We start from the raw sequence: 27,801 nt of genomic DNA on the forward strand, positions 1-27,801 counted from the left end.
GGCTATCCTGTCATCATCATTTGATTCTGAAGCATTGTTTGAAAAGATGAGAGACTTAAATTTTTTAATTGTGTCAAACGGGCAAGAGGCTCATTTGATGTTAAGTGATACCGTCGCCTATAGACACTCACATGGCCAGGAGGCTCCAAGTGCGTTGGCGGCCTTTTAGGAATTAGTCCGCTCTTTACGAGAGAGTTGAATTGGTTCGGAAATGCATCGGTGGACAGCTAGTTCCACATGGTGCGCTGCAAAAACTGCCTTTAAAACTCTTGTTGTGGAACAACGGACGTCTAGGTGATTTATCGCTAAAAGCGTAAATTATTTTTCCTAATACTTTACACATATAATATGGGCGTTACTGTATATAATTTTATCCTCTCAAGTCTCCTGAATATACATGATCCAAACGTTTTCATGTTAAAATATATATATTTGTCTAGCAACACCTTTCAACATAAAAGTTGTAATCGCCAATTGGCTAAAAGTATTTAACGATAAGGAAAATCTACTAAATTATAAAAATAAGTTTAGATAAAATTAATTATAAGATAAAATATTGTAGATTAATTTTCCATATCACATAATATAGATTGACACATATATATTGATCAATAAAACTAACTAGCTTAAAGTTTCCAATGTATAAAATTTATAGGTATTTAAAATTAAACACTTTTAGTTATATCGAAATACCGTTACTATTTGGACTTAATACCAAGAATTGTAGGGGCAGATACATTTGTGTGTTCATTACGGCAAACGAATAAACGAACAAATGAAATAACGAAAAAAAAACGCCTTACAAACACAGACATATATGTTCTAAGTGCGCCAAGAGTAAATACTGAAGTTGCCTTTTTAAATTAAATCAAGCATTCATACTTTAAAGGCAAATTGGTATATAAGGAAAATAAGTCGTAATATTTGTGATCTGTAATTAAGATTTTAGATCAAAGGTAACGTTAATGAAGAGAGACTTTTTGAAGTATTTTTATTTTTAAACTAGCGATTCTGTTAAATATTTACGTAGTATGAAACAAAGTTCAAATTGATAATTAGTACGCTCTATCATCGTTCTTTTAGAAGCTAACGCAAGGAACATCAATAATTAACGAATTATTTAAAAATAGCTATGGAAAAAACGCTGCAAATCTTTGTTACGTGTCGTAAAAATTTATCCTCATGCGCCTAAAGAAGTTGCATTTCAATAAATGTAACTAATGTTAAGTTACATAACTTATGTTATTATGTCTTCTATACAACTGTAGTATTTTTGCTCTATTGTCAATAATCTCTGCAGCCTACGAGATTTAGGTAATTGCATTAGTCTTTTTCACAAACAATCCAATTTTTTTTTTAATTTACAGCCTATCTAATACCGATAAATCTAATAGATAATGTAGTCAGTCAGTCATTTAGTTTTGGAGCCTATTCAATGCAAATAAACAATCAAATATGCTTCGGAAATTATTTAAAATATATCTTTAATTTCCTTGAAAACTTTTCATTCTGATGTAATATTCTGCTTCCGCATGTCCAATAAAATTTCCCGTATATTCTGTTCAGGCATTCATCTCGATTCATGGCGTGTCGTATGCAGATGTCCATCGCAGCTAACGACGTCATCAATTTATCTTGTTACTGTATGATTTCAGCTCTATAGATTCAGGCTTAGTTAAAATCTTAAAACCTACCTTATTTTAACTTGCCTGCTAACTTCTAAAAATGCGTGACATAATCGTTTAAGTTTCTGAAATCACTTTCTAAAGTTAAATTTTCAGTCCCTATTCCGAGATAATGACCAATAATCTTGGTTAATAAAAAATATACTTTTCTCGTAACGCCTGAAAATATATTATGGTCTATCTAATGATTTATTACTCAAATTGACATTTTTAATAGATCATAGGCCTCCTACAACATTATGTACACACAAACATACGTACGCACATAAACATCAGTAGGTATTTTTATGTTCATGGTAATTACTGGTTACATTTGATTTTTAATTTTTATAAAAGCTGTTGGCTACCTAATTAAAAAATATATTTATTAAACTGTACCATGCTAATTATAGATCATACTTGTTTGAGTTGTAGATAAATGTGAAGTTTTATACGTAATATTAATAATATCTCTACTACTCTATAAAATATTTTTTTATTGTTTAAACAGGTGAACAGCCCTCTGTGTCTGACATACTCGTATGTCATCGATTTTTCGGTTAAGACTTGTCATGATAGACAGCACATATTAGAAAGAATGTCCATTGGTGCATAGACAATTCGAACGCATGTCCTCATAGTCTAGCCACTAGACCAACACTTAAATTAATTTACATGAAACCATAACTACACCTAAACCTTCCTTGTACAAAAATTAGTTTAATTTATTTTTGAGTAGTTTTCACACATATAGATAACGGTCTCCTTATTATTAAAGTATATGATATAGAAACTGCTCTAAGCGGTGCGGACGGCGTTTAACATCGATTGTGTGTTCCTAGTGGGAGTGCCATACGGCTTGTGAACAGCTTGTGTAATTGTACTCGTATTTTGTGCAGTGCAGTATAAAGGTGCCGTTTGAAGAGAGATCACCCCAGGATGTACACGCTTCCGCTGTGGAGATACCCCTTCCGGACGTCCACCATATCGGAACATTCGGCATTCGGGTGTGCACGCACAGACTGTCTTTCGTATGAATTAAAATAATTATTAAAATACTATGTTAAAATTGAGAAAATGATTATTGCGTGTTAAAGTTTATACAATATTATTTTCAAGACTTTTCAAGAAGAAAAGTTTGATATACAAATTGTGATGGACTATCGTTCATGTGGCAGGTTCTTTTGACACTTACAGCATCCTCTGTCCTCGATCCGTCATTCTGTCGAGAATTAAATAAAATGAATGAACGCCGTTGGTAATATGGAAATAACACAACATTAAGGAATACTAAAAAATAAAAAGCTCTCTTTGGTACGCATATAAATGTTTTTTAAACTGGCGGAGCAGACATATTATCTTAACTGATACTACCGCCTATTACATATTGCTAGAGGGCTCGCAAGTGCGTTGCCGGCATTTTAATAATTGGTATGCTCTCTTCTTCCTAAATCGAATTGGAATTACTTCAGAAAGCGGAAAAAATTAATTATTTACGACATCACATTAGAAACCTCAAAAATAACAGTACTTCTCCACTATTTAATGGATGTTTTTCTACATATAAACCTTCCTCTTGAATCACTCTATCTATTGAAAAAAAAACAGCATCAAAATCCGTTGCGTAGTTCAAAGATTTAAGCATAAAAAGGGACATAGGGACAGAGAAAGCGACTTTGTTTTATACTATGTAGTGATGTATACTGATATTTTTAAATAAGATTTCGTGGGTTCAAATTTAATGTAATAAAGGGTGTTATGGCATCGTGGACGTTATATCTGAAGAATATTGTTAAACGCAAAATTCTATAGTATTGTATTAAAATTTTGCAACTAATTTAGGTTAGATTTATAATTATTAGATTACGAGTACCGCTTTAAATTTTCTAAATCACACTTATTCAAGACCTGTATTTTTTAATTTAATTTTATAGAAATAGTTATAACGTACCTAATGCCAGTTTCATATTGAACATCTTTAAAGGACGTTTTTTTTTGTCAAAATGTTTTATGTATTCTTATATAAATTTCGCGTTTATATCAATGTAAAACTTGTAGCTATATATGTTTAAAACAGCAGACTCAAATTAAAATATCAAAGTAATTGGCAATTACAATTGGGTTTCTGAGAGAATTAAATTTTTTATTGTTTGACCGCGTTCAACCATTATTTCAGGCTGTTACGAACACGTGTTTACATTTAGACTGATTTTATTTGACCTACTTTGTATTAATACATGCTAGCACCATTCAACTGTTTTGAATAAAATTTATTAGAGAAAAACCGAAAAGATAAAAAAAACACTTTCCACCTCCGGATTTTTTGAATTCTTAAAGATTTGTTTACGTTACATGATAATATAATTTAATATAATTCTGAAAAATAAAAATGAGATTTAAAAGTATAAAAAGATAACTGGCAGCGGTGGGATTCGAACCCACGCCTCCGAAGAGACTGGTGCCTTAAACCAGCGCCTTAGACCGCTCGGCCACGCTACCTTGTTTGCTGGAATCGAAATAGATAAATAGTTACCGATATAGATATTATTTAATAAATAAATTAAATAAACATAATCTTCGTAAACTTGTTTACAGAAATTACATTTTTTGACTTGGCCCAAATTATGACTTTTTAATACTAAATTTCACAAAAACAATTTAAAAAGATTTACAATCAGAAGACGCGGAAACGGATGTCGCCAATGCTCAAAAAATAGTTTTTATACAATTAAATAATCTAAGTCAATCTAATAATTGACGAAAATAAATTAAACATGGGAACTCTGGTGAAAGAAACTTTGATGAAACTTTGGCCAGTATCGTAATTAATATTTTTACATTGTTTAGCGATCTGACGAGTGTAGAAGTTAAATGAAGGTCAGAGAAGTATAGAGATCAGAAACAGTATTTTCCGTAATCATTAGCTCTATATCCGTAAATTAAAAATCAATCAGTGGCGCTACAACCAATTTAGGTCTGGTCCTCAGATTTCTGTATCTGTTTCATCAACATTTGTCAGTCTAATAGACAAGTAGGTGATAAGCCACCTGTGACACACCATCGAATTGTTTGTTCTTCCTCACTATCATTTCCTTCACGACTGTAAAATGCCCATATTGGTGAAGGTCCATTGGTGCAGCTGGGGATCGAACTTACGACCTCAGGAATGAGAGTCGCACGATGAAGCCACTAGGTCAACACTGTTCACTCCCACTTGTTAATCCGCTATAATCAATGTACGAAGTGAAGTACGTAGTTAGATAGTCAAGAATTTACAATACATTTACCACTACAAAACGTAAACATTTCTCAAATTTTACATTTCGTTTCGATAGACTGTGCGACCAAAAACAAAGTAAGCAGTCACGAACATCCTGGTTATAAAACGACAATTACTAATACTACGTACTTTGAAAATAACATTTGAATGAAAAGTTGGAGAAGTGTTAAAACGGGAACCCTTTAGGACAAAATATTTATCTTTTATGAAAGAGTTATACGTGTCCTGAAATTGGTCTCATCACTCATCAGCAAAAACACTTTGCATGTGACATGAGTGATATTCGGAGTGTCTTTTCGTTGACACTACATTTGCGATATATGACGGCTCTAAGATCAACATAATACACAGCTCATGGATTAGTTTTAGAACAAAAATACTGACAATTTACATACAAATGATATTCTAAAATAGCTATGTACTTGCGAGCCTCTTTTGGACACACACATTGGAGTGTCCATGGGCGATTCACTTAAGATGAGCCTCCCGTTAAAACAAAAATGTTTAAGAAATAAACTAATAATAATAAGTTATTCCATGTCATGACAGTCGCCGAGGGTTAGTTGGCAGTTTCCTTCTTTCTTATTAATTTAAGAACTTGCAGTTTTCCTAGTCATTTACTTTCCGTTTATAAGCATACAAGGCACATAAATAGCATACAATTCGTATTGTAAATGTATAGGGCATAAAGTTATATTCTGAATTGAGGATTACATGACTGATGATTCACCACACATACACAGCTTTACGTATCTCACAACATAGTTACGTATTTAATAATTTTTATTTAGTTTTTCGTTTAGTAAAGTATTTGTAGTGTTCCATTCCATCTTCGACTACATCTTTCGTATACTTACTTGGTTTTTTGTTGAATATAATTAATGTAAACTGTGGGATTATCAAATCAATAAATATATATTATTAACTAATTTCTTAGTAATTCAAATATATGTACTTGTCTTAACGTTAATATTAAAATTTACAAATCAACGGCGTAGAAACAGCGAGAACTGGCAAAAAACTGTCAGCCGCTCTCTTTACATCTGAACAAAACATAATTAACGCCTGAAGATAAATTTATTCATCATAATTTTGTTTATTTATTATGATAATTTTGAACTATACTCGCTTCGGCTTACCTTAGTTTGACTAAAATTTGAATATTCTGTCTTTAACTCTAAGAAACTGGCTTTAATCCAGCCATATTTAATCAGACAACCGGAATAACAGCAAAAGTTTAACCCGTAACAATTCCAAACCCACACACTGGCAGCATGCAGTCCCTGGCCCAGACGGCGAGCCCGCTACGAAAGAGATGGCAGATAGTAACCCAGTGTGCGAAGAGCACATCCGAGTGATATTGAACTTCTGAAGCGTGACGTCATTCGCGACCTACCTGCAGCTCTGTGTTGGTGTGCGTGAACCAGACCCTGAAACTTCAGTGTGTGCTTCCGTTTCGCAGACGTCTATAGTATGCATACGTTTTGTGCAACAGGCGCTTACAGAAATTTTATATGAAATAATACTTTCCACTATTGGTGTTATGGTACAGGGATAGTTTGTGGGGCAAGGGGCACATTTCATTGATTGTTTAAAGTTGTCCCAATTGTCCAAATCGAAGTTATCGGAATCAAATATTCCAGCAGGAATCTAAGCATACCTACAACAAAATCTTCCTGACAGATTTGAGGCTTAAAATAAGCCTTTAGACGAGTAGTTTAGTGTCGTCGTCGTAGAATAGAATCTATAGACTACGGGCCGTAGTCCAATCCGTATTTTAAAACACAATGTCGTCTTCTTCACTTGGTTTCTTGAATTTTTCACATATGCTTTGAGGTTATGTGAAAAAAGTGTAAATACAAAAGTTTTAGATCTTTTTAATATCTACAACTTTGCCATTTGACTTTTAGTATCGAGATAAACTGTTTTTACTTTTAAAAACTCACCCCCTTTTCCTTCCCGACCTCATATCGCCCGTAAATAATTTTTCCTTTAATTTTTATAATATTCTCCTTATTATATTTTTTGGTTTCAAAAATTTTTCGGCCCTGGTCTATTCAGCAATTTTGAATGTAAAAAGAAATGGTTGAACACGTGATATTACATTAACCCTTTCAGACCTGAATTATTTTTTTTCATCCGATGGATTTGGTAAATTCCATGTGTCTAAAGTATAATCAGGACACTATTAAAAAAATAAATAAAAAAATATTAGCCTTAAACTTTACGGGAAAATCAATTTTTTCTTAATGTGCACAATTGTGGACTCTCGTCCTACATAGTAATAAGAATAAGGTATGCGAAGTTGTTCTGAAATGAAATAATATTAATTTAGAAACATTTTTATTACAAATTATAAATGAATTAAAATAGTTTAATTCTTTCTATAAAAGAAAAATAAACATTTATTATTTTTTCGGCATAATCAGTCATTGGCACGTGAACAATAATAAGGAAAAAAATATTTTTATCTAGTGTGGAAGGCCAAGAAGCAATTCTTGTCTTTAGTTAGGCATACATGTACTTTACACTTTATGCATTTGACACGGGATTTTCCTTTGCATCCCACCATTTTACACCTAGTCCCAGTTCCATCGTCATGTGTAGGGAAATGCCCAACACTGTCACCAGTAATTTCAGCTGCACGGCGAATCTCTCCTGGCCTTCTTGGTATAATTTGCATCGTTGAACTACTGCTAGATGGTCGATCTCTTTTGGCGATAGAAAATTTGTCTTGTAGCACCAAACTGTCAGCCAAACGACGCCGAAAGTAAAGCAAAGTAAGTCGTTTTTTTTTGGTGTGCCTAATAAGTCGTTTGGTGTGCCTAATAGGATTTGTAGTAAATGGTATGATGAAAAATAATTATCAAAGTAAAGCTCATGACCCTGGCTCTCTCCGATTCTCTTTGCGAGATGTACAACTATCGAAGCACCATAGCCAATATTTTTTGCAATATTACTGTCAAGTTCTGGAGAGCAGGTCTGGTAAAGAATAAAATCATAAGCTTGGACATGTTTACCACATAAAAAAAAGATTTTGAGACCCCATGGACAAGGTTTTCCTTTTATATATTGTTTGGCTACATGTTTTCCGGTGAAAGGAACCATCTTTTCATTAACACAAAGTTCTCGTTCAAGTGGTAACTGTAAGCATCGATTCCGAACAGCATCATAAATGGATCTCTCTTTATGAAATACATCTTTGCAATCAACCGGAATTTTCGTGTTGTCAACAAGATGTAAATTATTTCGTAATTCAAAAAAACGGTCCCTTGTCATATTAGCTGTGAATGTGAATGCTAATGTTTGTCTCGCAGTACATTATCAAACAAGGGTAACTAAATATTCCTGTGGCTAAATGTAATCTTATAAAATTTGCTAGGTCCTTCATCGTCATCAGATTCAGGTGGAAATAATTCCCTTTGGTTTTGGTGAATGACATCTGCTCCAACTCTAGCAGCTAAGGGTGCTGTACGAATTGAATCTCCATAAGAATAATCTTCGTCATCAGATGATAACAACAAGTCAGAAAAATCTCCTTCTTCTAATGCTTGTAACGCCTCCGGTGAGAACATATTGGTGTTTTTGAATCTGAAAATATACCTAAACAATATCATAATTAATTTTATACATTGTTCTTATTTATATGATTAGCAAGACGTTAAAAATAAAAACAAAACATATTTTCGTAAGAAACCGTTAACAATGAGAAAAACTCAGTTGAGTCCTGATGGGAACAATTGAGCACAAATATAAAAATCGAGATTACTAATATAAGGTGATAAAAAATACACAAACATTACGTTACACATGACCCTAATAATATTAGATATCCATTTATAATTTTTCCAGATGATTTCTTGCACTAATTTTATTTAAAAAAAATAAAATAAATAGCTTACCTGTACAGTTCAAATCACGAACGGGCACTGTTCGCAACTTGTCAAAAAGCGCTAGAATATGCTAACAGATGGGGTTACTAGTACTAAATTGTGTAGTTTATAAGTGAACAAATGAATACAACAGTTTTCAACCGGAAAGCTTAAGAGTTTAATATTTATTTTTTTAATTATATCTTATGTCTACAATTGTGCACGCCAGTTTTGAAAGGGTTAAGGAACTCAAATACAAATAAACGATTTAAAAACAAATTAGTAGTTGGTACTCAGAAGATTCAATAACAGACGTAAATTTTAAAAATTATTTATTACAAAACTATATATTTCATAGAAAGCTATAAAACAGAATCGAATATCAATTCTTGTAACTTAATTATTAAGTTTTGAGAATTACAAATAAAATTGAGCACAGCGCTTTTATAAAATAAAATGCAAATAATATTTTACAAAGCTGTACATATAAATTCATTTAATTATTGTTTGATAAGCTTAATTCAATGCGCTTATGAAAATAAATTTATCACATATAACTCCAACAAATCATTATCGATTTGTAAAGTTTAATAAAATATAATTTTTCTGATTTCTTCGTTTATAATAGCGCCATCTGTTGCTACCTCGAGTAATGAAAATCGATGAAACCAATCTTCTAAAAATAATCAATTACCAATTTATTTCACTAAGGTCAAAGAGAATTAAATATAGCATACGATAGAATACTATTAAGAATAGCATACAAAACTGAAATCGAAGATATTTTAATGGAATAAGTGTTAGTATTAAGACAATATTCCCATTGCTATACATAAATCTCTTTGAATTTATTTAAAACTATAAAAAATAACAATTGTAAAGAGTATTGCAACTAAATTATGGCATTTATTTGCATGAACTAACTTCTTTATAACATTTGTGACGATAGAGCCTACATTTATGTATAAAAAATACATGTTTCTTGTTCAGCGCTTATTATATATCACAACCTTCGACATATACAGCGACAATTAACTTACACGAAGGCTGGTACATCAATATTTGGACAGCGTATTTATTATGCAAAGCGCCATCTATGTCAATGTCACATCAACTTTCTTATTGGTTCATTATTGACAGTTACACAAAGCCACACGTGCAGGGATTAGATTTCTAATGAAAATCTGCATTCACTTGACACATCAACTTCATTATTGAAACAAAGAACCGCACGTACAGGGATTAAAAATGAAAATATGCAGGAATAACCCTGCAACTCGAAGATACTTGTACGAAAATTAAGATAAAATATTATTAAACGTCTCTTCATTTCATTAGCGTGTATTTAATAAAAACATTTATAAGAATGTATTTGAGGCTTCAATGGAATGCGTCATTCACATTTTCCATAGGATTACCAAACATAGGAGCACAACGCACAATATTTTACGCTTACATCCCACACGCATCAAGAACACGCTTCGCACCTTACTAAGCCGACTTCATCACAATTCATACACTTTAAAGCGACGAATTCAGCTGTAAAGTGGTTTCTGTGTAGGCTTTTCTTGGATCCCTTGCAGATGCGGCACGGGAGAAGGCGGAAGCCACCGCACATTTGGCAGGTGTTGCAGGCGTCTGGACTCTGGAATGAGAAAAGTTTATATTTAATTTCTGAATATGTTTTAAGATCATAAGGCAAGTAGGTGATTAGTCTCCATTGCCTGACATACGCCTTCAACGTTTTTATCAAGATGTTTCGTGCACAGGCACAGGGTCAACCTTCTATCCCGGGGATGAGAATCGCACCCTTAATCACTAGGCCAATACTGTTGTCTCATATCTGTCAATTAGATGAGTTAATATCCTCAATAGTTCTATACCGGATAATTTTAGTTAATTATATTACGTGAGTGTGGTATATATATATAATAACATTAACGCTTTGTGCAACTCCAGCATGTTTTACAACAAAATATTTGAACATGGGTTTCAATACGAGCAGGTATTTTGTTTGCGTTTGACCGTAAAATAATACGTTCTGTTTGTACTGTACAAAGGTTGCTTTGAATTGGTCCAGATTGAAACGTGATTGATATTGAAGTACTAACAGAAACAGACATTTGAGATTAGATTTGAATTAATAGTTATAAATGCTGTAGATATTTATTGTGTTTGAAACACTGAGAATACTCCGTTACAAATATTTATTTAACAAAATAATTTATACTCTTCCAGATAACTCCAATGCGAATATTTACATTTACGCCAAATACAGATCGATAAACACACATAGAAAAAAAAACTTACGTAAAATATTTATCAAAGACGTGATGTGAGATGGCGTATCACCGACATAAGAACAATATTTTAAAGTAAGAGCAAGTATTATTCGCGCTACAGACATTAATCCAGTCTTAACCTTCCTTCAAGCCAGCAATCAACGATGTAACAGAAGTGATTTTAAAACAAGTGTTAATGGCATTTTATTTTTGACCCTTTAAAACGACACATATCTTTGATTCATGAGTCCACAACGTATGTGAGAAGGCTTATAGCCTACTTTTTTTACTTAACCCTTAGGATTTATTTATTTATTTTTCATTACTAGGGTTGCTTGGAAGAGATCGCTTGTTAGCGATAAGGTCCATGGCCTCCTTGAATTACGGTATTTTGTGGAACGACGAACGTCGAGTTGATATGGGGTGGAAACGCGTATTAATAAGTTAAAAGAATTTCTATACTTTTGGCACTAAACCTGACTTTATTTACTCAATACATAATGTGTTTGTATTTGACTATAGGAATCAATTTCGCGTGCACACAATCACACCTTCTGTCAACATTTTGCCTAATGGGAGATTGTTTCTATGTGATATAAATTTATTTGGTTTGACTTGCCGGTTTCCTCAGCATGTTTCCCTTTACAGGTACAGTAAGTGTAAAAGTGCACATAGAAAAAAAAACAGTGCATGAAAATCGTTAAGTTTATAAAGGCTCATTGTAAAGAATTTTCAATAAATTAAAACTGAATTCAAGTATGTTTTTTTTGGGACTGGAATAGGCAATATTTTTCGTGTTACAGCCTTACAATTAAATAGACATAGAAGTGTAGCCTATTTTTTATATAAAAGGGGCGTAAAGAGGCTCACCTGATGTTATGTTATACCGCCGCCCATGGACACTCACATTGCCAGAAGTAAGCTTACTTCCTAAGACATAGTAAAATTCAAAATTCCTCTGTGCTATGCTCATTTAAAACCCTGATTCATAAAACTAAATCAGTCTAATTGTACTCTATTAGAAATAGTTATTATGTAAGTATGTACGTATATATGTAAAATAAAGTCCCGGACCACAAGAGTCGGTGATATTGGGAAATTTATATAAAATAAAAAAAGAGTACTCATTTGTCTCTTTCAGTCAAATTGGATTTACACTGTGATTAAAAGATAACTTAATTAAAAACGGTAACAATATAACCGTAAGTGTTATATATTATAGGTACGCACCTTATATGGTTTCAGCATCTTCCTCAATTCTCCACACTCATTTAATTTCTCGACTGTGTCTGCGTCCTAGAAAAAAAGATAGATATTTTAAACAAAATCAGGGTTTTGATAGATGTGTTTCTTCCACTTATAGAAAACTTTATAGCGGTGCAAAAAGAAATCATTGGAGATATCCGCGAAATAATCAATTAAATAAAAATCTCCAGCAGGCAAAGGCTCCGTCGGCACTTTGGGACAGGGTTAGAATATTTTTGTAATGTATATACAACCTAAATCATGGTTATTACTATAAACCACTGTGGTATGAATAAATGTAACAATAGCAGTCTTGTTAGGGGCGCGACAAATGCACATAAAAATAAATACTTCCTCAAATTTATTTTTATGTTGCTTAATGTTAGGCTATATAATAATTGACTGATTTGTATATTAAATTCAAATTCAAAATAATTTATTCATATAGGTAACACACTGTGCACTTATGAACGTCAAAAACAGAAATATATATGAAATGCTTTTAATTTTATATTTACTGCCAGTTCTCAAATCAAGGGCGTAGAACGGAAGAAAATAACTGAACTGAACTGAACTATTCAATCGCCAAGTTTTTTGTTTTACACAACGTTTGTAAGAATATGCAATTATACCATGTTCCACGTGACATTTTAAGTATTTAATACAATGAAATCAAAACAAAGATTTGTCCTCTATCAGCAGAAGGCTATGGTAAAATAGGAGGACGCATTTACATTCTCGAGGGAACAACTCGCAAATACGTAGTCGAAATAACAAACATCACCGCATAATACACGAATTCAAGTACGACCACTCAAATAGCACTCGTTCATGGGTGTTATATTAGCTTATTTAATATCGTATTCTAACTCGTAGGTTTAAAAAAGTACGTCTTATAAGTATTTAAAATAATAGTAGCTTATAAAACAGTCGTTTTGTATATCTATCGTAAGATATATTACAACTTGGATCCCTATAAGCAATATCCTTTAAGCAGATCTTAACTTTTTATTTCTTCTAAGTATCGGATTACTTTACACAAACGTGGGTCGAAGCTTTTTACGACTTTGACCGAAAAACTCTACGCAATATTGACCAATAAGAATTTATGACAGGAAAAGCCGGTTTTCATTAATTTGGATATCATAAAACAAGGGTTTACATAATGTAAAGGTTTTTTACACCGGTATTTCGGTGGTCATGGAAACCTGGTGCCCCAGATCAAAATACATTGCAGGAGGCAGACATGTTAATTATGAGTAATTTTAATACGATGTTTATTACGATAGTGATAGATACTTTGCGGCATATCGAGTATTTTATATCTTCTGAACCCTGGTTGGTCGTACCCTTAGATTAGTTCTGTTCTGAGTATTATACTGCTGAAAGTCACCATTGTTTTAAAATCGTTTATATTTTATTGAACGCGGCTTTAAGAATATATTGGATCAGATCATATTTAATTCCTTAATGATAGTCCTGCAATCTTTTGCAGCATTTTATTCTATTTATTCTTGGGTGGTGGGTTTTAATTTTACAATGAGACAACAATCATTATACAACAAAATTCGAAGTCAAGAATTCTGGGATGATCACAGATGTCGAATCGTCGATCCTTGTCCGATGATGGACTCCCATCCCAGGATTCTCCCTACTTGCCAAGTCGCCAGAACGTTGAATATTATAACATCAAACTCCGACCGAATCATTACGGTTTCTTCACAGCTAGTCACGTATTATCAACACAAGAAGAGAGCACTCCAATAGGCATTTAACACGAAAAGGTAAATTCTGTTCACCCTCAGGCACACCCTTGGGTCAACAATTGGGCAAGACCGCTGATTAAAACATATGATAACTTTAATTATGTTCCCTTTTAAGCCGCTTGAAACCGTATTATAATTTATAATTGTTAACCAAGTTAAATTTAAATAATAGTTCCGGGTTTGCGTTTGGATTTATTATTTAATAAAGCCTAAGTTACTCAGATAAAGAATCATTCGATTAGTGAAAGAATTTCTGAAATGAGTACAATCGTTTTTTATATGATTCGTGAAAGTAAGAACTAATAATTTCCCTCTGAACATTAATATTAATATATACTTTTAACAGTGAAATACTTCAATTACCAACGAACTGGAGGTTAAATATTTTAAATCTATCAAGTGTTACTTATGCCAACTGAATAAAAATCCTCCAAAATAAAATCACACGTGAATATTTTGACATTTACTAAGCAAATAATTCATAAGTTTTGCAATACGGGTTGGCCAATTATAAATGACCTTTGGTGTCATAATTTCGTTATTACACTATTACTGGTTATACTAGCGTGAAGGGCCTTGATTGAGTGGTTATATAGTTAATTGGTTTTGTAATATGTTATATTATGCATCAGAATATTTGGAATTGAAATTTTTAGACAGTAGATCAAGCGATGCAAAAGCGTTCCGTGCGGGTTCCAATCAATTGCCTGCTTGAGGATATAATTGTCAAAGTCAAAGTCAAAATAACTAGTAACTAACTAAGTACACTTAACGGCAGAAAAAAGTTAAATTAATTCTAAAGTTACATTTACTACCAGTTTGCAAGTTAAACTTTAAGTTTTGAGTCATACATTTTGTTTAAACTGGAGCAACTCAATCCCAAGGATAAGGATCATTTAAATATTTGTCAAATTTATCTTTGATTAATTTACGTTTACCGAGAGCTTTATTTATTGATAATTCTTTATTTTGGTCTGCACCAAGAGACTAAGGTAACAGACGGAGCCCTACGGGTAGAATCAAAAGGTTCATCTTCCAAATGAGCACACGGGAGCCGTGTCAGCTGGTCAATGCTCAAATGTAATCTGAATAAAGTATATTGTCTTTTGTTTAAGCAAGAACTTAAACTTTACGTGTCTTCGTAACGATCTTTATGTTGTCAAAGCGAATTTGCAAAAACCACTTTAAATATTCTATGTAAGGGTAAAAATATTACAAAAGAAGTCAAAAGTCAATCTCTACTTAACAACCAAAACTTTATGAGTACTGATAACCGACCGACCATAGACCATGTCAAATTAGAAGGTAAAAATCTTTATGGAAATTATTATATAAGAAGTGTTTACACTGTTACAGAGTATCTGACCGATAGACTTTAATTTATTTTATAAAAGTTAAGTTTATTGATAATGTTAAGTACATTCTCCTTTTCGGGATGTGAAGTTATGGCTATCGTATAAAAGTTTAGAGCTAGGCCTCAGATTTCTGTATCTGTTTCATTTGTCAATCTAAGAGATAAGTAGGGGATCAGCCACCTGTGACTAACTTTTTGGGTCTAAGGCATGTCAGTTTCTGTACGATGGTTTGCTTCACCGTTCGAGCGATTGTGAATTGCGCACAGAAAGCTCAATACTGCCGGGGTTCGAAACTACGACGAGAGTTGTATAAGTAAGTTAATATTAGACACGTATATAATGTTTTTAAGTTTATACTACAATAATGTAAATACTTTATTCAAAACAAATAACATAATAGATAAAATTATACCTAATAACTAACCTTAAAATTTAATTATTATAAAATATTAGGCAAGGTTCCGAAGATACTGGCAGCGTTCCCCCATTTGAATAGCTAGACTAATTCTTTGTGCGAGGTAGCTGCCAGTTGTTCGTTCTTCTGTGATTTTAAGTATTATAAATCGCCATATTGACATTAAATGACACTACGTATGCTGTGGTGACAATTCAATTTGTTTGGAGGCTATAATGATCTAATATAAATCAATTACGTGTGGCTAATGGGCAAACAAATCAGTTAATGTCTGCAACAAATAGAGGTAGCCTACAATGAAACAGTTCACGGTCAGGCGTAGCACGTGAATCTAGCTCGACTGGATGGCGGTATTCAGGAGTGAAACATGACAGGGGAATTATTTTACTCTACATTTGGCTATTATAATATTTGGGCCAGCCTACGTTTAAAACCCGTAGTGTTTTAGATTCAAAACGTTATAAAGATTGTAATGTTGCTGATAATAAAGATATTTTTATTTTACTATGTAAGGCGATACCTAATGCGAGTAATAAAGAAAAAAAAAACTAACATCCTCACGTTGTAAAAATGGATGATAATAAAGAATTATATGATATAATCATGTGGCTTTTTCGTTTTCAGGTCAAATTCTATATATCGTGTACAATTGATACTTATTTCAACGGTAAAGAGGACCGAAAAATCGACAGAAATCTGAGTACGGCACGAAAGGTTTGATTTCATTTTAATCAGCATAGTTTTATAAGTGCAATATAAAGACTTTTTAAGAATTAGTAAAAATAAAATTAAAACAAATTTTAAAAGTTTAGTCCCTGTGGCAGTCGACCATACCGTTGGCAGCATTTCCTTGCTGTGTTGTGATACTTACTCGTTGAGAAAAACGTTCGGTCTAGGGTCACTATTACTATATACCAGGTGCCAACTTAAAATTTTATTCGCCTTCCCCACGGCTCAAGAGTCTCAAAAAGGTACAAAATCGGAGTTGTTAGTCAATTATAATTATTTATATTATAACTATCTATGTTAAGAAAATAATAAATACTGTATATTTGATTGCTATGTTTAGGTGATACAACACGATGAAAGACATTCATAAAATCAAATTAATTGGAATAGAAGCAGCCCTACTAATGGGAAGTGATAATAAATAATTCGATCACACCTATAAAAGTTTTTTGATGGTGACAGAAACGACGAGCGACGGCATACTGTTAAATATCTTATTAGTTAATAGGTTTATATTGTAATTTACCATGACATCACAGTTAAGAATTAAAAAAAAATGCAATGGTTAATATCACATACAATTCACGGACTTATTGTTAACGGTTTTTGATTTAAAAAAAAATTATTACTGATCTGTGTTGGCCTAGCGTGTGACTCATTCAGGGATGAGGTCGTAGGTTCGATCCCCGGCTGTGCACCTGTATGCATGTGTGCATGAAATTTCTTTCTATGTGCGCGTTTAAAATTCGCTCGATAGGTAAAGGAAAAACATCGTGAGGAAACCGGCTTGCCTTAGACCCAAATTGTCGACGGCTTCTGTTAGGCACAGGATCACCTACTGGCCAATTAGATTGACAAATGATCGTGAAACAGATACAGGCATCTGAGGCCCAGACCTAAAAAGGTTGGAGTCACAAGTTTTTTGTGATGTCACTAAGCTAGCGTACCTTTTGAATAGAGCCATCCAAAGAAAGTTATATTGCTTGAATCTGTTCCTAGAACAAACAGTACTCTATTTCACTGAACTTCCATCCACCTTGTTACTGGTGCACTCTTGTCTATTTACTTTGTATTTCATTTGTTTCTTGTTAAGTATATTTAGGTAGGTAAATAGTACCTTATTCACCCAGCGATTCCGTTTACATAGGTAGAATTTGAAGTCGTTTATATGTAAATTTCTGTTTTTCATTACTTTTACAATAATCAGTATCTTTTCCAAGTATTTGTAGCTCTACGGTCCAGTTCTGAACAACAGGAAAACAGACCTTGGAACATTTTTACAAGAGAAAAGTCTTTGATGCCAATATATTACAGTGACTTATATACGCATGTCAAACCTGGTCACTGACAAACAAGGAAACAAACTAGGAGTATGTCAAAATAGTATCGAAAGGAATGTTCTAGGTCTGAAATTGAAAGATATCACTAGAAGAAATAAAGGACATGACAAAGTCTAGAAATTCTGTTACTCCTAGTAAAAGATTGAAATGAAAATGGACAGGACACTATATGAGAGAAGACAAAGATAAAGGGGGAAAAATCAATGGAATGGTTTCCTCGATATGACAAAAGAAAAAGAGGAAAACAAAATGATGGGATGATGATATAAGAAGAGCAGCTGGTCCTATGAAGGTACGTAAGCACCAAAGGACCGTATGAGGAATCTGCACCAGGATTCAGAATGGCTAAATATAGTACTTATTTGATATTAATATTCTTACACTGTTTTATGTAATACAAAATGTAATTTAACACGGAGTATTAGTGTAGACATACTGAGAGCAGTAAACTAAGCGAGTGAGAAGAAAATTTATCATATTAGAAAAATAAACTTATACGCTGAAAAAACTACGTGGTAAAAATATTGAATAATTTTATTTACATTATTTTTCTCTAACATATGCTGTGTTTCTTCTATAAACTTTAGTAAATATTATGTTTTCTCTATATCTACCCCAAAGCTGCATTTAAACACAGAAAAAATTATCGCAAATTCTTATATTGAGATTTCGAATCAAATTTGATACAGAAATATTAACTATAATAAGCCAATGGTCGTAAATAGTAGGTAATTATACTTTATTCTAGAAAATAACCAATTAAATTTGAAAGTGCGTGGGTGACGAAAATCTTCATCAATCAAACTTATTACCTAAAATGAAAAGAGAGGTCACTGATATTGAAGTATGACTTTGATTAAATAAAATCCATTCAACGAATTCAAGATCAAGCCTCGAAACTTTTAGGCTTTTCATTCTGCTAGATCGTGGAGAGACTAATAACCCTTCTTGAGTATAACCTGGTTCCATAGGTGAAGATCCTTTTTTTTATTATGGAATGCATATTCGCACAGACTATGGGAATCGCTATATAAGCTACCTACTAAACATCTACCACTAATCACCAATCCTGTCACGGTTGTGTAAACTTGGAGTCGCTTTAGCATCCTGCCAAGAGATATGTAATGTTCATGGTAATACTACAGTCGTTTAAAGGTTTAATATGGCTGTGATGTATTTTAATTTTGTAATCCAGAGTTCGCTTTTTTATTACAAACAAAACAAAAAAATCTTGGTCAGTAAAAAATATTGTCAATGGATGCATCTCCGGCGTTGTCTAGAGTTTTTCGAAGTGAATTTTTTTTGGACGCATGAGGGTAAAGGGAGATCGAAGAAAATTCACGCTATTGAATGATATATTATCATACAATAGCGTTAACTTTATATGTTAGAACTTTTGAAGGAAATTCTGTCGAATAACGTCTTGTGCAGTAAACGCAGATTTCTCATTTATTTATATTTTCATTAGCACGTATATAGTGTGAATATAGATATACAAATAAAAAGTTAACATATACAAGTACATAATCATCTATTGGGGCTTTTACCTTAGTAATAATTAATTTACAAAGAAGTTTCACTTCCTTTCAAAAAAATGCGTGCGTACGCATTTTTTTATGCATTAGGGGCACACGGAAGCTTATGTGATGTTAAATAATACCGCAGCCCATGGACACTCACATTGCCAGAAGGCTCGCAAGTGCATTGCCGGCCTTTCAAGAATTGGTATGCTCTTTTCTAAGTTTATAGAAAACTTCAGATACAACTAATTAAATTCGTATGAAGATATTAATTATTGTAATTTTTTTAAGCGTGCAGCACGAGGCATTCAAGATGAAGAAGTTTTAAGATAATATTATAAAAAAGTAAAAGATAAACATTCATACACTCGCTCCGTTAACTTCATAATATTCCTTTGCCCTTTAAAATCGATCTGGAAAATAAATGAAGTAATCATATGCTTCAGTGAGATTGGTCAGATGTCGTTCGTCTTTTATTTTTCTTCATAGCAAGGTTATCTAAGAGATATACTTTGCAATCATTATTACGACGATAAATACTATTACTATAATATTTTATCTATTTACGATCAATTAGATTGTTCAATTTTAAATAGATTTAAATGACTTATATTCGACTAACTACCGTAAGCTCATCATTCTAAAAGCCATCACTTACGAGCTTTCGCTTGCACGTGGTGCCTATTAAGCCTGGTCTAAACCCGCTAAAACACTAATTGATGTTCTTGCCGATAGTGCACTCGCTATTAGGAAAATGACTGAATAAGCTCCGAAGCTTTAACTTGATATGCATAGAGCTTTGTATCACAAAGTCTTTAAATACGTTCGTGGACCATTTTAACGGGATTTGGTTAGACGTTTATAGATACTATGATGTATTTATCGGGACATATTCCGATAATGCTATAGGTTTACCAAATTTACTTTATTGAACTATGTATATGCGTTTTGTTCCCACGAGAATGTAAGTGCTTGCTCGTATTTCACCATGTCTAGGACAAATCTTCATTTTGTTTGGGTTTTTCGTTTATGTATACAAAATATACTATGTGTTTATTAGTATGTAATTATATACATATTATATTGAGTTTTTTTCTCGTCTGTTCTACGCCCTTGATTTGAGAACTAACAGTAAATGTAAAATTAAAAGCATTTAAAATATACATATTACTTTAAAGACGATATAGAAAAATAATAGAATTTGAGCTAGAATTATAAAAATTTAGAATGCCTACGTCTAGATATAGTGACCGCTAAATGCTAGCTTTATTTTCGTTCATGGTTGTTTATAAATTAATTACGCCCTGGTAGACGATGATAAAAACATCTTTAGTATTTAATGTCATGACAATGATGCAAACCCATGAAAAATTTATCTGCTACAGGAACGGAAATATATTATTTATTCGCCTATTATACAGTTAGACTGCCATCTAGCGTGTAAAAAGTTAAGCTCACCCCAATGTGATATCCATCGACGAACAGCTGTGGCACAAGAATCTGGTCACTCTTCATCCGATCCATGATTTCGTCCTGGTACTCCACGCTCATAAAGACGTCCCGTTCTTCAAACTTGATCATGAGGTTTCTCAAGATCTTTTTCACCAGCACACACCGTTGGTACGTGCTCCTTACGATTCCCATAGTTGTGGTGTACACAACTACTTTTCCGGCATCTTTTTCTTTGTAACTCTGTAAAATAATTATTAAAGTTAATTTTAGTTATAATTTGAAAATTATAAATAAATAAAAATATGAAAATTCATTAACCAAAGAGAAAATTAACGCCTTCCGAAATGAGTTATACTCGCTGTCTTGTCCTCAAACATAATTTGATTGCTTATTTGTATTTTTTTTAACTTTTATTGTGTTATACGTTACGATTATTAGAGATATTTTATAACACGGTAACTATAGAAACAATAGATTATATATTGTACTTTTACAATTATTCCATAGAATATTGTTCCTTACAATGGTATCTTTCACCAAGCAAGTGCTAGTGTCAATTGCGCATAGAGAGAAAATTTATTCACACAGGGTTCGATGCGAGTACGACCTTAGTCCTTAGAGACCTTATAAGGGTTGTTGCCCAGGCTAATGCTGCTTCTTACTATAACTATAATACTGAATTTCGATAAATAAATTGACATGACTTTTTATTAAATGTTAAAATAACACTATGTGCATGAAGATGTTTAACAGGGATGCACATTGCCAAGGTACAATAATAAAACAAAACTATAAAAACTAAAATTAGTACTAAATAATTGATCACAAAATTCTGAAATAAGCGACATCTAGAAACACAATGCGTCAACGTGTCGCCTCATATATAAACGTGTCCAATGTTACAATAACATTATTTAGATTGGCATATCAATCACCAGATGGCGTTAATTCAAATAACATTACAGTTAGTAGAAGTAATATAAAATTATAAACACTATAGCTAAATTTTTAATCATGTAATATTTGAATATGTGTAACTTACTTTTTTAGACGGAAACAAAACTTCGAAAACTGACATTAGGGAGTATACTATTACAATCCTACAATTTATATTTTCTGATGAATTGCAGTTCAATAGTAAATTCTAGAAGCTAATGTTTTTCCTATTATTAAAAAATATCGCAATTTACTACGTATTAACATTTTGTATACCAATTTTCCCAATTACCTATACTTGTGTATATAGTCACAATATGCAGCAATAAGCTATGTGAACATCGATGTCAGTACCATTAGGTGTGTCAACATGTTAAACATCCAAACTGTCAACAAATTCACACCCATTGCATGCATCTTTGCGTAACTTAACTAACGCTTTAAATATATTTGGAAGATGGTTGCTTAGTCATATGAGGTGGACAAAGAACGGTTCGTTGGCTGTTGCATTTTATATTGAAATAATAAGCCATCGATATATCATTAACAAGTAAAATATATAATGGCTTAACTGATATTTAAGATTGACAAAAAATTTATAAAATTCAAGTGGATACAGCATAACCCAAGCCAAATGACGATCGGCCGAGTTAAAATTATTGATCTCCCTCATTTAAATTTATAAAATAAAAAATATGTATTTCGGACACAGTTATTATAGCCTCTGTTTACGCGATATACTTTCACGCAATATACGGCGTACAAAGCTAATCTCAAAGATTACCAGTGCCTAGTCGGTCTGGATGTGAATTAAATCCTATATATTTTTAATGACTTCAAAATGAAGGTGCAACGTGTATGTTTGTCATTCACGTCTGTAGATCTAATTAAAGGTAATAAAATATTACTGTTAAAATTATTTAAATAGGTCTTATCTATCTAAATGTATAAAACAAAGTCGTGTCAGTATCGTAATATTGGCCTTAGAGAGAAGAATGTTTAAAGCAATTCTTCTTTCGCAATTGCAAGTAATAAAACGTTTCTGTATTTGCAAAAAAAGTTGTATTAATGTTATTACCTTAATGAAATTTAACATAATATTATTAGAATCTTAGTTCGCCGAATGAGCTAGTAACAAAATTCAAGGAAATAACTTTTCCTTGCATAAGTATCGTTTAAACTATACCGAAAATCTGTCTTTCAACACAATTTCACTAAAGATTTTTTTAATAATTGGGAGATTAGTAAATGCACTGATTTAACATAAAAAAGTGAATAATTAAAGTTATGTATTTTATATGAAGGTTTGAATAAATATGCTATAAATCAAGTGATATATGACATGATAATCTGAAAGATTAATCTCAATAGCTTATAACTGGGCCCGTTCAACATTTACCGCTATACGCATCTTGGAATTTAAATTTGTATAACAGTATCAGATCTATTGTAGGCTTAGACTGCAAATTCCTATACAAAACTAGTCACCGCGGGGTACTAATATTGTTTTTTTTTTGTAGAGTATTGGTGAAGTGCCCTCTTGATTTAAATTACAAAGGATGTCGTTATTTTAGTTCTTTTCTTACTTAGCAAACGAGCCGCAGGTACATCTGAAGTTAATTGATAGAGCCGCCCATAGACCATAGACATAGATGTCGCTAGTGCGTTGCTGGCCTATTAAGAAGCGACGACAACTTGTTCAAAAAACAAATACACATCAATTTCTTTGTTTCCATTGGTAAAAAATCGTGAAAAAAAGGAATAAACAAGTGTAAAATTTAAACTTGGAATCCCAATTATCGTGTCTCAAAGTAGGTTCGTATGCACTTTCCCTCGCAGCAAGTGGTTAGCCTCGCAAGGTCGGTATCGTAGGACCGGTCCTCACAGTTATGTGGAGAAAACCTCCGTTTATTGAGAAAATGTATGACTAACTCGGTGGGTATTCTTAGATGGCTCTCTAATCTGATATAAATAGAATAAATACTTCTTTATCTTAGGGCTTATTTTCTAAGAAATTACTTTATTTTCTATCAGACGTCATTTTACCTGTTAATAAAATACTAGGTACCCAAATTGCTTAAAACATTAAATACGCTTGTAATGTGTAGTAATAAAATTAAAATATCGAATTTGTTGGTAAGAAATATGATATAAGCTGACATTGTTTTCAATTTACAGACGCTGTTTATTATGAGTACCAAGTATACATATAAAAGAGAGTGATTGAATGATTGTAATGTACATACAATATTAATCAGTTATATATTAATAAGTATAATAATGCCTCAGAATTACTAAATACGTAGCTTCTTAATTATAATTATATACCTACGAGTATTAATGTTGGTATGTTGTATATACCTTTAAAAAGCATGAAAGAGGTATTATTATATTGGGTCTACATTAAACTTATGAACATTCCTTTTTTGTTAACACGATACTATGTACCTAAGATTATGCCACTTCGGCTCAGTAAATTGTTTATTTATAAGTGGAATGTAAAGTATTCTGTTCATTATCATTGAATGAATATTTTAAACCACAGATGGTCATTGCGTTTGTAAAGTGGGTTGATTAAGCACTGATCATTGCCACTTAAGTTAAATCCGAATGCAAATATAACCTTTAAGAAATAGGTTAGAAAATGATGTCGTTTGATTAGCTTAAAGATTAGCCACCTCTGTAATTTAAAATTCTTAAATAAAAATATCTATACAATGAAATTGAGAAAAAAGATATACCACTAAAAGAAACAATTATTAACAACTAATACTCATATTTAGACATGTTTACTAACCAATATTTGTTTGAATTCTGTAATAAAACTCTAATAATAATAATAAACAGTATTGTTTTACACATATATTTTTTGTCAGTAAAAGAAAGCGATGCAAATTGATTTAGAAATATGTCGAAGAATAATATAGATAATAATATCTTACGATTGTTACGTTCTTTGAACGACACATGGAAGAATTAATTACGCGTACATGAATAGAAGGAATACACTAAACTTGAAAGCGTGGGAAGGACGTTCGTAAACAATGCACCTTCTACTATAGGGAAATGATTGTAACTAATGTAAACCGTATAAGAAATTACGCAGCTGTATACCTGTTTTGGCTATATTTATTTCATTTATTTTTATTTAATAGAGGGCCGTTTCAGTATTACGTATACGGCCTACTGTCTATTAATGGCAATGAATAGGCGTATTTGAGGTCGTCTTGTATGATAATAGTTAATTAAAGGTAAACAAGTATAAACAAAATAAATCAGTGGTACTAAAACCTTTTTAGGCCTGGACCTCATTTTTATGTATCGGTTTCTGTTAAATATTGACTTAACCTGTTTAAGGTATCACGGATTTTGGTTAGGAGTATTATGAATATCCATAGCGCAAAATCACCAGCAGCATGAGCATTGCCCACACACACACCTTCATGTACATACCCACACTTTTACACCATCACATAACACAGCCAAATTATGTTTTACTTAGTTAAGTAAATGTATTGAATAATTTTTATTGTTAAAAAAACAATAAAATGCCTTTGAAAATGTTTAGACCTTTGTAGGCAAATGTATTCCATCTTTGGCTATAGTTTTAGTATATTTGTTTGTACGAAATAAATATATAAATAATTAAAACGTAATATATTTCACAATCGCATTTAGGATAAAATGTATTCTTCCGCACAGGATTACATAAGAACTAAACTGCTGTCGAAAACATTCTATGATTGTTTATTACTTATTTTGTAATTGATTATATCATTACTCTATTATTTCCCGTGTCACCGTTCGTCGTTCCACTACTGAGCGTTTTCGCCGCGCACCAACACTATTTGGAAACAGCAGCCCACTGAAGTATTTCCGATCCAATTCAACTTAGGGTCCTTCAAGAAAAGAGCGTACCAAGACTTAAAAGGCCGACATCGCCTATGGGCAATATGAGTGTCCATGCCGCCGGAATCACAAAAGAAAACTTAAGATTTTCTTCTCTTCCGTAAAATGCGTAACGTATTAAGCGTGACAAATAGAAAACCAACGACCATTATATGATACAAAAACATCATTAGGTTATGGTGAATTAGTAAGTGTTGAAAATTGCGACAATCTTAATGACGGTGAAAGCCGGATAAAGAAAACAATGATTGAACCAATTCTTCCTGACTTTGATTTGTGGGAAAATGGAGAGCAATTTGAGTATCGTTTTGACTTATAAATGCTTATCTCATAACAAGAGCTGCCCGGTTATCATCTCTCCCTTAGTGATAAACGCAATTTCAACAAATAAATAGACTCTATGAGGTAGGTTGTATGTTAAAGGTACACACACACAGGAACCAGTCTATATTTTTTTTAGCTTCATATTAATTATTTTTTTATTATTATTATTTTGTTAAGGTTATTAAGTACTCTCTATTTGTGTGTGATGCAATTTTTAACACAGTTATTGCTTACAATACTTAGAGCGGTGATTCTGTCATTCATTTTAGGTATCATAAATTTAGACATTTGGCAGTCTGAAAAAGTTGTAGTAGTAGAAGTACATAATACTATCCCCAAGAGATATCATAGATACTATTTCTTTGGCAAATGTCTAAATTTAAATTATATACAATATCTTATAAAACAAAAAAAAAACAATTTTTTGTAATAAGGAAAACAACTTTTTTATGTTTGGAGTAAAAATTACTAAAGCACTTACTAACTTATATGTGGAAAGTTCCATCAAAGCAATAGTTAAATAAATAATTAAATAAATTAACATTAAATAATAACGACGTATTAGAAAACTTTATATTTAATTAAGAGTTTATAGTGAAAATCTAACCGCTTTCATTTTGTAGAAAATATTACTATAATTTTATTCTAAATCACCTCAAAAACTTTTAGAAAGTCTAATAAACACAAATGTAAATATTTAACGAGAACTTGCGGCCCAACCTTACCACGTCGGTGTAAACTTGTCGCGTTGATTTCATCTCAAATAATTATGTGTGAAGTTTCACAATATATTTATTATTATTATTAGTGTTAACCAAGTCAACGTGACATTCATTGCTATTCGATTTTAAATGTTGAAAGCCATTTTGTTTTGTTATTTCATGAATTTATTTTTATAAATATTAAAATCATATAAAAATAAAAATCCTTGTAAGGGAAAAATTCATAATATTTTACAATTTTATAGCATTTTAATAGTATTATTATATTAATAGTAACTTATAAAGCTATTATTTAATAAGCTATTACAACTCAAAGTTAACTAAATTCCCATTTATTACAGACATTTATTGACCTTGATCTAAATCATCATTACATAACATTCTAAACGTGCCTTAATTAACTAATATTTACGAAATTACATGTGTAATAAATTGATTTATAAAATGTCGTATTTGTAATTACTATAATTAAGTTCTCCGTGTTGAAGCAATTAATCATTTTGGGATTCCGTCGACTGTAAAACATTGCCAGAGCGTAATATGGATTTTTTTAAATACATGAGCCACATAATACACACACACATTTCGTTTTGTGTGGCTCATGGTTTGTCATTTCAATGTTCGCACTAAGCCCAGGTCAAGAAGTTACATTAACGTGATGATGGAGGCTTTTTTGTGGGCTGCAATCTTTTTTATTATTGTCGCGACAATAGATTAAGGTGTCGATGGTGATTGCTATTGCGAATGCGAAAGCCAGGTAATATGGCACTGAGACATACTTCTATACAAATATTATAAAGATTATGTTGGCGCAGTAAATAATCACATAATTATTCGTTTGAAAGATCAATAATATATGGAATGTTCAAAATATAAAGGACAAAGAACGCGGTATTAAAGCGTTATTTATACTGAAAAAGTTACGCTTTATTTATAGTGATAGAGCTTGGTGCAGACCATTTGATGCAGACAAGGCTAAGCTGCTACCGA

At 32.2% G+C, this 27,801-nt stretch overlaps 1 protein-coding gene and 1 non-coding gene across 3 annotated transcripts in view; both read right to left on the bottom strand.

Moving 5' to 3' along the window:
* Positions 1-4,081: 4,081 nt before the first annotated feature.
* Trnal-aag lies at positions 4,082-4,163 on the bottom strand. Its single transcript has one exon. It is a non-coding gene; the product is annotated as a tRNA-Leu (tRNA).
* Positions 4,164-9,273: 5,110 nt separating this feature from the next.
* LOC111000177 (glutaredoxin domain-containing cysteine-rich protein CG31559) overlaps positions 9,274-27,801 on the bottom strand; it is a 49,768-nt gene continuing 31,240 nt past the window's right edge. For both annotated transcript variants that reach the window (XM_045628633.1, XM_045628632.1), the window contains 3 exons: positions 20,927-21,160; positions 12,329-12,394; positions 9,274-10,461 (listed from right to left, as the gene is read on the bottom strand). In XM_045628633.1, coding sequence (XP_045484589.1) covers positions 10,285-10,461; positions 12,329-12,394; positions 20,927-21,160 — 477 coding nt within the window. In that variant the 3' untranslated portion in view covers positions 9,274-10,284. The remainder of the gene's footprint in view (positions 10,462-12,328; positions 12,395-20,926; positions 21,161-27,801) is intronic.

Source organism: Pieris rapae, chromosome 6, assembly GCF_905147795.1.
Source record: "Pieris rapae chromosome 6, ilPieRapa1.1, whole genome shotgun sequence".
Taxonomy (NCBI): domain Eukaryota; kingdom Metazoa; phylum Arthropoda; class Insecta; order Lepidoptera; family Pieridae; genus Pieris; species Pieris rapae.